This window comes from Mauremys reevesii, linkage group 5, assembly GCF_016161935.1.
Source record: "Mauremys reevesii isolate NIE-2019 linkage group 5, ASM1616193v1, whole genome shotgun sequence".
In the NCBI taxonomy this organism is placed as follows: domain Eukaryota; kingdom Metazoa; phylum Chordata; order Testudines; family Geoemydidae; genus Mauremys; species Mauremys reevesii.
In genome coordinates, this window is record NC_052627.1 from 71,114,277 (window position 1) to 71,131,877 (window position 17,601).

The 17,601-nt window shown below is 43.4% G+C and overlaps 1 protein-coding gene across 4 annotated transcripts in view; it reads left to right on the forward strand.

Moving 5' to 3' along the window:
* Positions 1 to 17,601, forward strand: part of GALNTL6 (polypeptide N-acetylgalactosaminyltransferase like 6) — a 564,733-nt gene that overhangs the window by 63,463 nt on the left and 483,669 nt on the right. For all 4 annotated transcript variants that reach the window (XM_039541774.1, XM_039541779.1, XM_039541781.1 and 1 more), the window contains exon 2: positions 16,624 to 16,762. In XM_039541774.1, coding sequence (XP_039397708.1) covers positions 16,624 to 16,762 — 139 coding nt within the window. The remainder of the gene's footprint in view (positions 1 to 16,623; positions 16,763 to 17,601) is intronic.

Genomic DNA, 17,601 nt, shown 5'->3' on the forward strand with positions numbered 1-17,601 from the left:
ACTCAAAGGAGGACCAACCCCAACTAAATCATCCCAGCCAGGGCTTTGTCAAGCCGGGCCTTAAAAACCTCTAAGGATGGATATTCCACCACTTCCCTAGGTAACCCATTCCAGTGCTTCACCACCCTCCTAGTGAAATAGTTTTTCTTAATATCCAATCTAGACCTCCCCCACTGTAACTTGAGACCATTTCTCCTTTTTCTGTCATCTGTTACCACTGAAAACAGCCTAGCTCCATTGTCTTTGGAACTCCCCTCCAGATAGTTGAAGGCCTCTTCTGCAGTCTAAATAAAACCAGTTACCCCACCCTCTCCTCATAAGTCATGTGCCCAGCCCCCTATGTTCATTGCCCTCCACTGGATTCTCTCCAATTTGTGCACATCCTTTCTGTAGTGGGGGTCCCAAAATGGGATGCAGTACTTCAGATGTGGCCTCACCAGTGCCAAATAGAGGGGAATAATCACTTTCCTCAATCTGCTGACAATGCTCCTACAAATGCAGCCCAATATGCCATTAGCCTTCTTGTCAACTAGGGCACACTGCTGACTCATATCCAGCTTCTCGTCCACTGTAATCCCCAGGTCCTTTTCTGCAGAACTGCTGCTTAGCCAGTAGGTCCCCAACCTGTAGTAGTGCATGGGATTCTTCCGTCCTAAGTGCAGGACTCTGCACTTGTCCTTGTTGAAGCTCATCAGATTTCTTTTAGCCCAATTCTAAAATTTGTCTAGGACACTCTGGACCCTATCCTTACCCTCCAGCATATCTACCTCTCCCACCAGCTTAGAGTCATCCGCAAACTTGCTGAGGGTCCAATCCATCCCATCATCCAGATCTTTAATGAAGATATTGAACAAAACCGGCCCCAGGACAGACCCCTGGGGCACTCCGCTTGATACCGGCTACCAACTAGATCTCAAGCTGTTGATCACTACCTACTGAGCCCGACAATCTAGCCAGCTTTCTATCTACCTTATAGCCCATTCATCCAATCCATACTTTTTTAACTTGTTGGGAAGAATACTGTGGGAGACCGTATCTCAAGCTTTGCTAAAGTTAAGATATATTACGTCCACCACTTTTCCCCATATCCACAGAGCCAGTTTTCTCATCATAGAAGGCAATCAGGTTAGTCAGGCATGACTTGCCCTTAGTGAATGGAACACATGCATGTGGTGAAGTGCTTCAGTGAATCAAGGCCTGGGTTTGGTGTGCAGTGGACTGGATATACAGTGTGAGTGAATATTGTAGCAGTGGATTGAAGATAAGAAAACAATGAGGTTTGTATATAGTCTCCATGGAAATTGAGTGGGTTATATCCCTTATCCACTTAGCTTCCACTAGTCCATGTGCTAGAATGCCAAGTTTGCAGTTGATGAACCTTGGTTATTTTCAATAGCAAAGCCAATTTTTTCTGCTGTATCTATGGAAACATAAATAACATCAAATTTAAAATACAGAACTTGTCAGTGTTTTTTAATGAACAGGACTTTTATCCAGTGCACATTAAAGTTGCACAGAACTGCTGCTTTTTTAAGTGTACGGTTTGATTTGCTCTTGTTCTCTTAATAATTGGTATATCTGGCAACTGTGCCATTGTCGCTGATACAATGCCATTTTTACAGTGTTGTGCATTTGTACTTACTGCAGAGAATAATGTTCTTTTCCTTGTCTCGCATAATCCCCTGTCATACTGTCTACCATGCAAGAAAGCCTTCCCTCTCTCTGCTGTATCTGACATCTTCATCATATGCAGGAGATGCTTTGGTTCAGGCACTTCTGGCTACCAGCATCACAAACTTAGTGTTAGAGCTCAAATTCCTGGAGTACATGCCCATTCCAAGGAGACATCGGAACTATTCCATTGGGACTGAAGAAGCCCTATTGTATACGTGTCACTCTGACAAAAGCAGTGACTTCTGGAGAATTTTTGTAGCCTCACACCTTCTCTTTTACAATCAGCTTATCTGAGAGTTTTGGTGACTTTTAGAAAGTGTCTATTATTCTATGTTCCATGTACATTTATATACTTACAATAGCATTCTGCTAACTAACATAGAAGTGCCATATTCAAAACAAACAAACAAACAAAACACCTTACACTATTTTAGGAAATATAAACCCCCCTGTGTGATAGGAAATAAGAAAATGCGATTTGCAGATTGTTTAGACCTGAGTAGTGAATTGAGAAGTGTGATCTAAAAAGTAGTAATTAAACAACATTTGAGTTTTATATCTGGGCTGTGTCCTAGAAACATATCAAGACTGCAATCCTGCACCACTTTCTGTTCCAGGCAGTGATAGAGTTTATTAATGACTCTTCTTGATCAGTAGCTATCATTTTTGCTGCAGGTGAACAACTAACTTATGGAATAAAATGACACTGATCTAGATGGTGATCCAAACTTTGTGGTATGAACCTCTTGTACTTTTTATCAGCATCTGTATGAGAGGTTTTTTCCCCCAAGAAAGCTTATGAAAAGTGAAAGTATTGTAGATACTTGTGTGGATATGTAGTTGCACTGAAAGTGTTAATGTGTCTGTTTTCAAAGTTGTGTTTGGGAATAGAAGTATGACACCGACATGTGACCAATAACATTTGACATTATGAATAGTGAATATTTGAAGTTGTAGTCATGGCAAATATTTTGTAAGCAATTCATTCGCTGAAATACGTTCACTTAAACCAAATAACGTGAAATCAGAGTATCAGGACAGCATTTAAAAGGAAAGCTGTGTTGTCTCAGAGCAGCTTGAATCAGAGAAAATTTAACTGAACCCTACCAAAGAGGGAAATAGAAGTATAAATTATGTGGGAAAGGGCTCTAGGTTTGAATCTACAGGAAATAAAATATCAAATTTCAAATCAATGTTTGTTTGTTCTCTCTCTCTCTCTCTCTCTCTCTCTCTCTCTCTCTCTACACACACTGTTCCTATGCTGCCTTGAGTTCAGGTCTAGAATTGAGATAAAGACAGTGTTAACTTCACATTTGAATTCCACTATCTAATTTAGAATCTATGTTTTTTAAAAAGTTTACACTTTTTGTAAGTGCACCATGTAATGTCACTGAAGCCCTCAAAAGTTCACTTTTCACAGTTTTCTCTGTCTGTTGCATACTTCAAAGGCATGGAACTCAAAAGTATTTTTCCAAGTGTCTTTGGTCCAAAGGATGAAATTCACACTTCCACAGCCCTACAACAAAGGGCTTGTAATAGGCATTCTGCGTCATGGAAGGTTTGCGCTAGCAATGAGCAAAGCTACTAAAAATATCCCCCCAAATATTTCAACATGGAGAGGAATTGGGGGAAGACCAAAGAGCGGGCCACTGCTGCTCTATACCATACGCTTATATCAAGTGTTGCCATTTTATCACGAATCTCTCAGTATCTGAGAATCTCAGCTTTCATGGTTCCTTAATAAATGAAGTTTCTAGCTCTGATGGTGGCAGAGGTAATCTTGAAAATGTGAACCCAAAAGGCTTGAAAACTGGAAAACAAATAAAACCCGTCAAAACTTGACTTTGAAAATGTGGGGTTATGTGGTGGAGCGGCTATGAAAGACTGGGCTAGAGCAGACCCCACCACTATGAAAGATTGGGCTAGGGCAGGCCACAGTGGCTGTGCTGAGAGGCAGCCAATCAGGGAGGGCTTGTTAGAGAGCCAATCAGGGCTGGGCAGGAGGTGGCCAATCAGGGCCAGGCTCAGCCCTATATAAAGGCTGCCCATGAGAGGAGCAGGAGTCTCTCCCAGACCTCCAACAGAGAAGATCTGTCTCCTGAGCTAGGAGACCAGCACCTGGGACAGCACAGTGCTAGGCAGGTTTGGGGGAGCTGAAGGGAACTCCAGCCCGCTGTCTGCCAGGCTGTAGGCCCTGGGGGAAGGGCCTAAAGGGTCAAAGGGGAAGTGACCCAGGGAGAGCACACAGCAAGCGAGGGGGAAAAAAGGAGGGCAGGGAGGCTGCCGCTAGAGGGTCCCTGGGTTGGGACCCAGAGTAGCGGGCAGGCCTGGGTCCCCCTCTTCCCCCTTATATTGCAACTGGCCATGGGAAGTGGCCATATTGGACTGCACCATACCCCTGAAGAAAGTGGTTAGACTTTGGGAGCAGCTGGCCACTGCAGCAGGTGAAAGACTGCTGTTAGGCCCCTCTCCACCTCCCCAAAGGGGATGAGAACAGACTAGGGGGCACTGCTGGAGGGCAGTGTCCTGAAGGGGACGCCACAAGCAGAAGGGAGCAACGCAGGTCCAGGCGCCAACGGAGGATGAAAGATGGACAGGACACCACCAGGAGAAGGCGCTCCCCATGGATTGAGCTAATTCCCAGAGCAACCAGTGGGAGGTGCTGCAGGGGTGAGTCCCAACCCCGTGACAGGTTGACAATGTTGTTTTACGCTAATTAGGGTGCCCAGCTAAACTGAAGTCTTTGTAGTGTTCTAGTGCCCCAAAATCACCACAAAGTATATGGGGAACAGAAGTTGTTGCTGTTTCAAACTATGCATTGGAACAGAGCTACGGAGGCAAAGGACTAGGGAGGATCCCATCCCTTCTATCCTTACAGAGCTCCCCCACTCGAAGTACAATAGTTCACACTTCCTTGGTAGAAGAGTGATTAATCACCCTTTGTGACTTTGTGTCTTGTGAATGGTCTCTCTCTTTCCTAGTTGGAGGAAAACTTCAGAGGAAATAGTCTCCTTTAAAAAAGAAAACACCTTGCTTGAAAGAGAGCAAACAGCGGGATTATAAAGGACATTAATTAGTGAAAAGGATGTGTGAGCAACAGCCTAGTTTAATTATACAAGCTGTCTGTTCTGGGATTTCCTCAGTAGTACTATCCAAATTGTGAATGATTTCAACCAAATAAAAACTTCTTGGGGTCTACTCAGGATATATGCTGAGATATTTATACACATTGACCTCTACATAATGCCTTGTTGGACTGAAATATGACAGCATATAGTTATTTTTTATCATTCAGATCTAATATTGTTTGATTGTTTGATTGCTTGTTTGACCAGTGTGACCTGGGAGTGCTTTGTTCCAGCTGGGCCGGACTGTTATAAAAAGGCAGTCAGCTGCGAACCAGCTGAGCAGTGAACAGCAGAGAGGCAAACAGAAGGAGTTTGCCTGGGAGTTCACCTGGAGAGAGCCTACTGAGGCCCCCTCTCGCAGGTTTCTCTGAGTAACTTCTGCCAACAAGTAAGGAAGCTCTTAGAAGGAAGAGACCATGGATGCTGAGCGATCTGCCGTTGTGACCTGCACAGGATGCGCCATGTTTTTCTTCCTTCCACAGGATAGAAGCGACTTTGTCTGTACAAAGTGCAAGCTGATCTCCATCTTGGAAGAGAAGATTCAAGGTCTGGAGAAACGAATAACAACCCTGCGTTCCATAAAAGAAAATGAGGATTTCCTGGATAGACGTCAGGATCAGCTCCAGCGGGCACAATGTTGTGAAGATTCAGAGCAGGCTACGCAGCAGGGACAGAAGGCCAGCGAGAATAATTGGTGGCATGTGACTTCCAGAAGGGGAAAGAGTACCAGAAACATCCATGTGCCAGAAACACAGATGCAGGTGAGCAACCGTTTTCATCTTCTCTCCGCAGGTACTAGTGCAGAGAGTGGAGTGGATGATACACCTGAGGGAACAGAGCAGAAGGAGACTCCACTGATTGGAAGGCATGAGATGCACCGTCCTAGGGATGGGGGTTCCACGACCACCACTCCCAAGAGGAGGAGGGTGGTGGTGGTCGGGGACTCTCTCCTCAGGGGGACTGAGTCATCTATCTGCCGCCCTGACCGGGAAAACCGAGAGGTGTGCTGCTTGCCAGGGGCTAGGATTCACGATGTGACGGAGAGACTGCCGAGACTCATCAAGCCCTCGGATCGCTACCCCTTCCTGCTTCTCCACGTGGGCACCAACGATACTGCCAAGAATGACCTTGAGCGTATCACTGCAGACTACATGGCTCTGGGAAGAAGGATAAAGGAGTTTGAGGCGCAAGTGGTGTTCTCGTCTATCCTCCCTGTGGCAGGAAAAGGCCAGGGTAGAGACCGTCGAATCATGGAAATCAACGAATGGCTACGCAGATGGTGTCGGAGAGAAGGGTTTGGATTCTTTGACCATGGGATGGTCTTCCAAGAAGAAGGATTGCTAGGCAGAGACGGGCTCCACCTCACGAAGAGAGGGAAGAGCATCTTTGCAAGCAGGCTGGCTAACCTAGTGAGGAAGGCTTTAAACTAGGTTCACCGGGGGAAGGAGACCAAAGCCCCGAGGTAAGTGGGGAAGTGGGATTCTGGGAGGAAGCACAAGCAGGAGACTGCAAGAGGGGAGGACTCCTGTCTCAGACCGAGAAAGCGGGACAATCAGCGAGTTATCTTAAGTGCCTATACACAAATGCAAGAAGCCTGGGGAACAAGCAGAGAGAACTAGAAGTCCTGGCACAGTCAAGGAATTATGATGTAATTGGAATAACAGAGACTTGGTGGGATAACTCACATGATTGGAGTACTGTCATGGATGGATATAAACTGTTCAGGAAGGATAGGCAGGGCAGAAAAGGTGGGAGAGTTGCGTTGTATGTAAGAGCAGTATGACTGCTCAGAGCTCCAGTATGAAACTGCAGAAAAACCTGAGAGTCTCTGGATTAAATTTAGAAGTATGAACAACAAGGGTAATGTCGTGGTGGGAGTCTGCTACAGACCACCAGACCAGGGGGATGAGGTGGACAAGGATTTCTTTCAGCAACTAACAGAAGTTGCTAGATCACAGGTTCTGGTTCTCATGGGTGACTTTAATCACCCCGATATCTGCTGGGAGAGCAATACAGCAGTGCACAGGCAATCCAGGAAGTTTCTGGAAAGTGTAGGGGATAATTTCCTGGTGCAAGTGCTGGAGGAACCAACTAGGGAAAAAGCTCTTCTTGACCTGCTGCTCACAAACAGGGAAGAAATAGTAGAGGAAACAATAGTGGATGGGAACCTCGGAGGCAGTGACCATGAGATGGTCGAGTTCAAGATCCTGACACAAGGAAGAAAAGAGAGCAGTAGAACAGAGACCCTGGACTTCAGAAAAGCAGACTTCGACTCCCTCAGGGAACTGATGGGCAAGGTCCCCTGGGAGAAAAACATGACGGGGAAAGGAGTCAAGGAAAGCTGGCTGTATTTTAAAGAAACCTTATTGAGGTTGCAGGAACAAACCATCCCAATGTGTAGGAAGAAAAGTAAATATGGCAGGCAACCAGCTTGGCTCAACAGTGAAATCCTTGCTCGTCTTAAACACAAAAAAAAGCTTATAAGAAGTGGAAGATTGGACAAATAACCAGGGAGGAGTATAAAAGTATTGCTCAGGCATGCAGGAGTGAAATTAGGAAGGCCAAATCACACTTGGAGTTGCAGCTAGCCGGAGATGTTAGGAGTAACAAGAAGGGTTTCTTCAGGTATGTTAGCAACAAGAAGAAAGTCAAGGAAAGTGTGGGCCCCTTGCTGAATGAGGGAGGGAACGTAGTGACAGAGGATGTGGAAAAAGCTAGTGTACTCAATGCTTTTTTTTGCCTCTGTCTTCACAGACAAGGTCAGCTCCCAGACAGCTGCACTCTGCAGCACGGTATGGGGAGGAGGTGACCAGCTCTCTGTGGGGAAAGAAGTAGTTCGGGACTATTTAGAAAAGCTGGACGAGCACAAGTCCATGGGGCCGGATGCACTGCATCCGAGGGTGCTAAAGGAGTTGGCCGATGAGATTGCAGAGCCATTGGCCATTATCTTTGAAAAATCATGGCGATCGGGGGAGGTCCCAGATGACTGGAAAAAGGCTAATGTAGTGCCCATCTTTAAAAAGGGGAAGAAGGAAGATCCAGGGAACTACAGGCCAGTCAGTCTCACCTCAGTCCCTGGAAAAATCATGGAACAGGTCCTCAAGGAATCAATTCTGAACCACTTAAAGGAGGGAAAAGTGATCAGGAACAGTCAGCATGGATTCACCAAGGGCAAGTCATGCCTGACTAATCTAATTGCCTTCTATGATGTGATAACCGGCTCTGTGGATGAGGGGAAAGCAGTGGATGTGCTATTTCTGGACTTTAGCAAAGCTTTTGATACAGTCTCCCACAGTATTCTTGCCAGCAAGTTAAATAAGTATGGGCTGGATGAATGGACGGTAAGGTGGATAGAAAACTGGCTAGATGGTCGGGCTCAACGGGTAGTGATCAATGGTTCCATGTCTAGTTGGCAGCCAGTATCAAGCGGTGTGCCCCAAGGGTCGGTGCTGGGGCCGGTTTTATTCAATATCTTCATTAACGATCTGGAGGATGGTGTGGACTGCACCCTTAGCAAGTTTGCAAATGACACTAAACTGGGAGGAGTGGTTGATACGCTGGAGGGTAGGGATAGGATACAGAGGGACCTAGACAAATTAGAGGATTGGGCCAAAAGAAATATGATGAGGTTCAACAAGGACAAGTGCAGAGTCCTGCACTTAGGATGGAAGAATCCCATGCACAGCTACAGACTAGGGACCGAATGGCTGGGCAGCAGTTCTGCAGAAAAGGACCTAGGGGTTACGGTGGACGAAAAGCTGAATATGAGTCAACAGTGTGCCCTTGTTGCCAAGAAGGCTAATGGCATTTTGAGTTGTATAAGTAGGGGCATTTCCAGCAGATCGAGGGATGTGATCATTCCCCTCTACTCAGCACTAGTGAGGCCTCATTTGGAGTACTGTGTCCAGTTTTGGGCCCCACACTACAAGAAGGATGTGGATAAATTGGAGAGAGTCCAGCGGAGGGCAACAAAAATGATTAGGGGGCTGGAGCACATGACTTATGAGGAGAGGCTGAGGGAACTGGGATTGTTTAGTCTGCAGAAGAGAAGAATGAGGGGGGATTTGATAGATGCTTTCAACTACCTGAAAGGGGGTTCCAAAGAGGATGGATCTAGACTGTTCTCAGTGGTAGAAGATGACAGAACAAGGAGTAATGGTCTCAAGTTGCAGAGGGGGAGGTTTAGGTTGGATATTAGGAAAAACCTTTTCACTAGTAGGGTGGTGAAGAACTGGAATGGGTTACCTAGGGAGGTGGTGGAATCTCCTTCCTTAGAGGTTTTTAAGGTCAGGCTTGACAAAGCCCTGGCTGGGATGATTTAGTTGGGTTTGGTCCTGCTTTGAGCAGGGGGTTGGACTAGATGACCTCCTGAGGTCCCTTCCAACCCTGAGATTCTATGAATATAAATCCACTGGTAGACTTTGACTAGTGCTCTGTATTAGAGCTGGGTACTGTAATCAATAAATGAGCAGCTTTTGTTATGATTACTCGTCTCACAGCTATTTTGTGAATTTCATGAAGATTCACATAGAATCATAATTTCAGGGATTTTGTGTCCATATTAGCTTTAGGCATTTTGATAACTCTGTTTTAAAGAATAATTTAACTTTTGAATAGAAATAATACGTTAACTGTGAATAACAAAACCTTAAAATGCATACTTAATTAAATGTCAGTAATCTCCAAACCTAAAAATCATTTATAGGCAAAATTACAAATGAAGCCAGAGTAAATAATGAAAATACTTAGGGCATCTCACATTTTTACTTGCAAAGTTAAGTATTTGCTGCCAGTGCAAAGAGATTGAGCTGGCAACATTAACTGTTGTTACCATACGAAATATATTTTCCCTTAAAGGTTTAAGAATTTCCCCTCTAAAAATGGTTACAGCCTGTAAGTATCAGGAATGAGTGAGAAGTGGGAGATTTAGAGAAAGCTATGTGGCTCAGAAAGAGTAATTAACATGAGTTTTCTCACCCTTTGGGCCTGATTCGAAGCCAACAAGCCCACTGAAGTTAATGGAAAGAGTCCAGGTAAGTCTGTGGTGTGCGTGCTCTCACACAACCAAAAAACCACCACCACAACACTAGCAGCAGCGAGTCTCAGAACCAGGGTCAACTGACCTTGGAGACACACTATGGAGCTAAAAATAACAGTGTGGATGTTGCTGCATGCATGGGAGCCTGGGCTCTAAAACCTGGTGAAGGGGAAGGGTCTCAGAGAGAATGAGTGCTGTGCGGATATCAAAAGATCTGAGATGGACATATAAGAAACTGGTGGTGTACAATTTAATATAGAAGGTACTGATCCTGCAAAAAACTATGCTTATGTTCATTAGGACTACTAGGGTAAAATCGGGGCACAGCAAGGGAGACCTAGGCCTGCCCACTTTGGCCAGCTCTGAGCAGAGACCCAGCAGCTGCCCTCTACACTCCTAACCTTGCCTGAAAGAGAAGTGCAGGACAGCTGCACAGGAGGTAACAGGCTGGAGAACAGCTGCCCGAGTCGTGCAGCTGTGGGCTGGGAGGGGAGGCCCCAGCACTTCCCTGAGCCCCCTGTCCTAGGCAGCCCAGATTCTGGTGCTTCCCATAGGAAGCAGAAGTGCTGGGGGATCACTAGGTTGCATGGTACCTCCCACTGTGCTTTTCGCACTGCACCTTCCATGACATTTGGAACTCTGTCTTCGCATATTCCAGCACTTTCTTCCCTGGATGCAGCCCTGCAAACCTTCCTGTGACAGGCTCTGCTCTCTGCAAGCCATGTGCCCAGCTAAGTTGTGCCTACAGGTAACTCTGTGCTCTACTGTCTTTACCCCGGGACAAGTGCCCAACTGCAGATGGCTCCTCTCCATGGGCCCCCCACCTTCGAAAAATTTTGGTTGAACCTTTCTGTAAAGTTAAACACATGCATAAGTGTTTACAAGATTAGGCCTAAAATTTAGAATCACTGGCATTGGATTTAAGGAATAACTTAAAGAAAAGTTTGGTGATATTACTGTGTGAAGAAATTCCTAGTGCAGTTTATTTGGAGGCTATCTTCACATTGTTAGCAAATCTATCTCATTCTGTGGAACCAAAGGGAACTTTTCATGTATTTTGCCAACAGATCTTTGGTTTTAAATAAAGGTGTACAATCCTTTACTTTTCTCCTAATATAATAAGTATAAATTAAGTTTCCAGAAATATAAAACTTTCTTTTGAGTTGACAATACAGATGTAAAAGAAGCATTTGAAATAAATCAAGTTATATTCTTCTCAATGACAGGAGAGAAAAATCAGAATTTTTCATACTTTTCTGACAAGGACACCTTATCATACTTTGTGAATGTCTTGTAATGCCAAAGACAAAATATCCTTGCCCCTTTAAAAAAAGGAATATAGCAAGATATGCCACACTACTCAAAGTGTGAGGCAGTGCAGGATCAGGCCCACAAGGTTCAGAGGAGTGGTGAGCTAGACCTTAGATCATCTGTCTTTTAAAGTCATAGATCACTTTTTTCTTTTCTTGCTGCCTTGTCTACATTGTAGAGGAGTTTTTGTACTAGTCAAAGTTGTACTGCACAACTGTGCAAGAGAGGGCAGCTGTTTACCCTCATGCACATACTAAATAATGCAATGTAATGCAAGATAGTTATAACATCTCTTGTAGGAAATAATTCTTTCCCAGCGGTTGGTACACATGATTATGGGGAACTTGGAGCCATTTAGTCAGGTGTTCAACAGCCTGCTCTCTCCCCACCCCAAACTAAGAGTTACAGAAGTTGACAAATTATCTTGTATGCCTTTTGTAATTAAAGGTTACATTAAGGGGACATGAGTAATGACAACAGTTCCCCAGCCTCTACTAAAAACAAACTCCTTTTTCCTATACCTAACTTAGAGTGGCACTTAGGCTGACCAGATAGCAAGTGTCAAAAATCAGGACAGGGGTAATAGGTGCCTATGTGAGAAAAATACCCCAAAATTGGGACTGTCCCTATAAAATCTGGTCACCCTAGTGGCACTTCCTTACAGCTCCCTCTCTTCCTTGGCTGGTTCATTGAGGGGTTTCCCTCTTGTTTCAATCTACTCTAGCTACTACTTCTTATTACATAATGATTGCCTTCACCCTTATATTTTTGTAATGATATTTATAACTAAAGAAGATGACACCAGAGCTGAGCAAAGAAAGGTAGTTTCACGGAAGAATTTAGATTTTTTTCAAAATTTGATTTCACTGTATTTCAGAACAAAAATTAAACATTTCACAATTCTCCATGAAGGGAAATGGAACCCTGGGTTTGGCATAGTCTGAATGATGGACTGCCCCAAAGCCAAGGGCCTGAGGAGCCCTGGGAACCTGGGCTCTTGAGGACCCATGAGCCTGGGAAGTTGGGTGCCAGAGAACTTTCCAGGGCTGGCAGACTGCCGAGGTGTCGTGAACCTGGAAGTCTTGAGAACCCAGGCACCCTTGGGAGCCACAAACTTGGGTGCCAGGACTTCCATGGCTTTCAGCTCCCTGGAGCAGAGCAAAGCAGGTGATCTGGGAGGAAACCAGCCAAGATTCTAATGCAAAGTCATTGGAATCGAACAGCCTCCATTAAACATTTCTAATTAGATGAAATGGCAAATTCTGACAACAAATATTCTGTCTGAATTTTTCCCCACCAACTCAAAATGACACCATCATTTAAGTGTAAGCAATATCAAGGACAATAACAATGTTGAAACAAATGTGAAAAGCTTATGAAATGTCTAAGTTTTAATCTAAATTTGAAAACAGGACATAAAAACACACTTTAAAGTTAAGGTCCAGAATTGGATCTTAATCTAAACTACCCCAGAACTTTGGGAAAATTCAGATTAGTTCTGATTTGGTTTTCAGTCCATTATATGCACTAGACCTGAATCATGATGTTTATATCAGCATGCATATCTAGATCATAAATTTCCTTAGAAGTGTTCAGGTGTGCAGTTCTGGTTTGAGTCAATCTCTGGTATATCCTTGTCATCATCTTTGTTGTCCTTGCCTTCTCCTTTTCCCATCCATCAGGGTTAGTGGCTCTTGTTTTTCAGCTCCAAACATTTTAAAGTGCATCTTCAAGCTGACACGATACTTCTTCGTATCGTCTCAAACCATCCTTTCCTAGGTCTTCCCCTCGTGGTCTTTGCCCTGTGACTGCTAGTCCTTGTGCTCCTTGGCCTGCATATTCCACATCTCATTGTCTCATGACCCTTCCATCTGAGTGGATACTCTCCCCGCTTTTCTGTGATCGGTGCTACCTGTATCAGGGCTCATAACATTTCATTGCATAGCCTATCAGCTCTCATCTTACTCAGCATCTACCTAAGCCTTCTCATTTCAGCAGTATGCAGTAGTTGTTCTCTCTTTGTTCTGACCCATAGATCTTTGGCCTAATCATGATCTTATACACTTTGTTCTTTAGGATACTTGGGAATTCTCTATGATAAGAATATGCCATCAACTCCCTCCATTTACACCAACCACTCTTCATTTGGCTCCTAACATTCACATCCATGTTCCCCTTATGGTTAAACACTGAAACAAGGTGTCAAAGTTCAGGGAAGCTGTATCTGTATTTCCCATTAGTGGTCCAGGAAGGCACATAATGTCAGGCTTCTAGCCTCCTAGACTTTGCCTTTACAAGTGGAGAGCCACCTGTTTCTCCCTCCTAATCAGGTATTTCCATGCTCAACAGTTTCCTGACTTCCCAGCAGGCCTGCTTTGCTTCTCCCCTCAGACAGTAAACAGTGTCATTGCCCCAGTTACCACAGTGTTCTTCCTAAACAAGCATATTTTATTCTTAAGGTAAAAGCACTACAGAGAAAACATTTAAAAACAATAAAAGAACCTACACACATGCTAATACGCTTACTAGAGATCACCCTCAATTCTGTAAGGGCTCTGACTGGAGTCAGTTGTTCCAAGCCTTCCCTAAGGATTGCGGCTTTCCATGGGTCCTATCCATTTTCTTGATCCAAACAAAGGCCCTAAGTCAGTTTAAACTCAGCCTATGTATTCAAAAATTCTTTGTCTGTTGGTTCCGAGAGAATCTAGTCTGAACCTTTGAAGAGACCATGAATAGGTAATGAGCCAGACAATGGCAAATATTTTGTAAGCATTCAGAAAATGGGTCCTCTCCCCAGAATGAAGCTTCAAAAGGCTGATAACCAGATGAAGTATATTAGCAAATCCCCTCCTCTAAGAGAAGTTACCTACAATTTCACAGTAACTTACAAACAATTACATTTTTAATACGACTCAAAGGAATTAAATTTAATTCAATACATTTGTCCAGGAAATTGTCATCTGTCAAATGAACTATTTAAAGTGTTGCATAGTCTTTATATCATCCAGTTTTACTGGCTTCTCATAGTCCCTCCCAATGAAGCATTGCATATATTCTGTCTTTTTTGGCTAATTCATAAGCCACTTTCTTCTAATGCAGCGCTCTCTCTATCTAGGTCCCTTTCCAGTTTATATTTATCTTCCTGCATGTCATCAGCAAAAAGCATGCTCCATGGAGCCTATCTCCTAATATCCTGTGTCCTGGTGCTCATTTACAATCACATATAGGAATCACATATATGGGCTTCAGTCTGATCCTACATGTAGACCTATCCTTTCTGTGAATGACTCACTGTAGTTTCAGCTGCTTCTCGCTAGGGTTGTGCTACCCTTGTACATGTTCATGATAGACTGAGCATGTGTCTCTGGCAGATTGCATGACCTCATGCTTTACTATAACAGTTCTCTAGGAATCCTGTCTAAGTCTTCTCTAAATCCACCAAAACTAAGTGTAATTCACTGTGTTTCTCCTGGTACTTCTCCAGCAATATTTGGGGAGCAGACACTGTATCCATTGTTGACCAAATGGGCTGTCACTTACTCGATGCTTCCATTCCATCCAAAGTCTTTTCTTGATAATTCTTTCCAGGCAGCTAAGATAATTCTTAGCTTGATGGTCATTAATGACTACATTCTTGTACATCTCCTTTATGCTTGAAGATGGGGATCAATGTGCCTTTCCTCCACTCATCCAGCATTTTTCCAGTACCGTCAGGATCCTGAGCAAAGGTAGGCAGGACTATTATCAGGAGCTTGGGAGTTAGGAACTGAAGCCAAGGGTCAGAGAAAGTGTCTGAGTCAAGATGAGGGTCAGAACCAGAGACAGAGTTAAGAAGCAGGCTAAGGGTCAATATCAGGTACTGGGGAATTCAGAACAGAGAAGCAAGGCAGTTGTGGCTACTAGCTAGAGATCCGTGTGGTTCCCTGGACAATTTCTGGTATGCTGCAAGGTCTTATAGAGGGTCAATGGTTCAATCGGGGATCACTAAGGCAACTGTTAATCAGATCACACAAGAGGTTAGCTTCCTGTGGTGTGTAACTTCTGTGGATTGTGGGTCATGGAGTGGCCAGGTTACAGCTGCCAGTAGGTGGAAATGTTGGTTGCCTGGCAGCTCTGAGAGCCCAGGTTCAAGTTGTGTCGATCCTTACAAATATGGAGAGTTTGTCATTACCACCATTCCCTCATGACCTAATACTTTATAAGCTTCAACTGGTACACTGTCCAATCCCACTGCTTTCCTCCATCATGTGAGGTTGTTGCTTGCACATATTTCCTTCAACCGTTTCTTCACTTCCTCTTCATTGACCTGTTTCTCATAAAACCTCTGCTACCTCCTAATAGTTTTGCTGTCTTCTGCCGGTACTCTTCTATTTTCATCTTTAGAGATCCCAAGTCCTCTATGCTTCCGTGCCTAGTCTTGGTTACTTTATATGTTATCCCCCTCCCCTTCGTTGGTAGTCCAGCATGTAAGATTTTAAATGCCTGATCTTTAGCTTTCACAACAGCATTTTGCTGTTTTCCTTACCAGTTTGTATTCCTCAAACTTTCCACCAATCTTACTTTTGCCATCACTTAAACCTTTCCTCTCTTTTCATTGCCTCATGCACCACACCTCCTTCTCATTAAATTTCTCTCTTTTCATTTGGCCACAGGCAGCTTGTGCACTTTCTGTAATACATTTTGGATATCTTCCCCCAAAACTCATTGGTATCTTGAAGTAATTGTCTTGGTCATTGCGCAGCTTCCATAGGACGTCATCCTTAAATCTCAGACTAACTTCTCTACCCATGCTTCTCTGCCATTTTATCCTTTGTTCAACAACTTTTCTTTTGTCCTCCACTAGATTTTTAACCTTACATCCGTTACAAGCAATCTATGTTCGGCTGCAATCTGCTCTCCTGAGGTTACTTTGCAGACTCTCCTGTTTGTTTCAATCTCTTCCTATTGTTAGGAAATAATTGATCTGAGACTTGTTGCTGCTGCTCTTTAAATATACTCCTCCCTCTATACAAAGTACATATTGGCAACAATAAGACCATGGTCTCTGGCTAATGCTAAGATATCCTCATCAGCTCCATTTCTGGTTCCAAAGCTTTGTCTTCTATCAAAGTCATCGTAGTCCTTATCATAGACACGTATTTTCCCACATGTCTATGAGATCTGCTCCAATAATCAAGTGCTCAGCTTCAGCACTTCACTAATCACTTGCCCAACGCTATCTGGAATTCTTCATTCTCCTCTATTTTACAACCAGCCTGTGGTGTTTACCTACATACAACATTAAATATTTGTTCTCTGTTGAGTGCTATTCTTTCACCAGCCAGTCTCACTTCATTTGGAAGCCACTACCTTGTTCTTTAATATTCTGCTATGATTATTCCTGTTCCATTTGTTCTTGTGTGCTGTACCAAATTTGAACTTTCTCTATGATGTCAAATAATAGAGACTGGTAACTATTTCATTTTGTTACAGGGAAAGGTGAGCATGGAAAGCCATATCCTCTAACGGAGGATGACCGAGATGATTCTGCTTATAGGGAGAATGGCTTCAACATACTTGTTAGTAACAACATAGCCCTGGAACGATCACTGCCAGACATTCGACATCCAAAGTAAGTACACTATATTTGATCAAAGATTTCACTCTATGTATTCACTTGTTGTGTCTTTCTGGTTAAGTATTTCCCAGCCTAACAGGATATGTGACTATGCAGCTGTGGTGCTGTGTGATTTAAGTATTTTGTCTACGTTGGCCAAAAGTAGATATAAAACTATTTGCTGGAGTTAAATGGGCAAGCAGTGCAATAGTTTGGCAGCCTTATGTTGAGGGGTTGAGAGGTTTTCAGTGTGTAGTTTTTATGAGGTTTTTGTTTGAATCTGATTTGATCTCACAATAAATACTGCAAGCTGGACCTGGGTGAATCCTGCAAACAATTTTAGTGAATATTCTACTTGTGTTTCATGGCAGAAATGGGTACAGAAACTATAAATTTTAAGTGAGTAGTGAATATTCTGAATATTCAGCAACTTACACAGTTGATTATGTTCACTAGGAATCTGATTCTAATAGTTCTGTTCTGTAAGTTATAAAGCAAATAATGCAGAATATTCAGAGAGTGAAATTTGAACTCAAACACATATAATTGTGCTAGAAACCTGATTCTAATTGTTCCAGTCATCTAGCCAGGGAACAGAAATATACTCATATAACCAATCCAAATTAATCAAGACAATTCAAATTTCAAATGCTGACTCTTCACAACACATGATTTACAATCTACATTACAAGGAATATTTGAAGAAAATAGTGAATCATTTAGAAAAATTAATAAACTTGAAATCAAAATCCTCTGATAATTTCTGATCAGAAAAATTGAAAAAAATTCTGGCCTCTATCTAAAAAGCTTGCTCTAACATAAATTTGCATATCTTTGAAATGATAATGCATCTG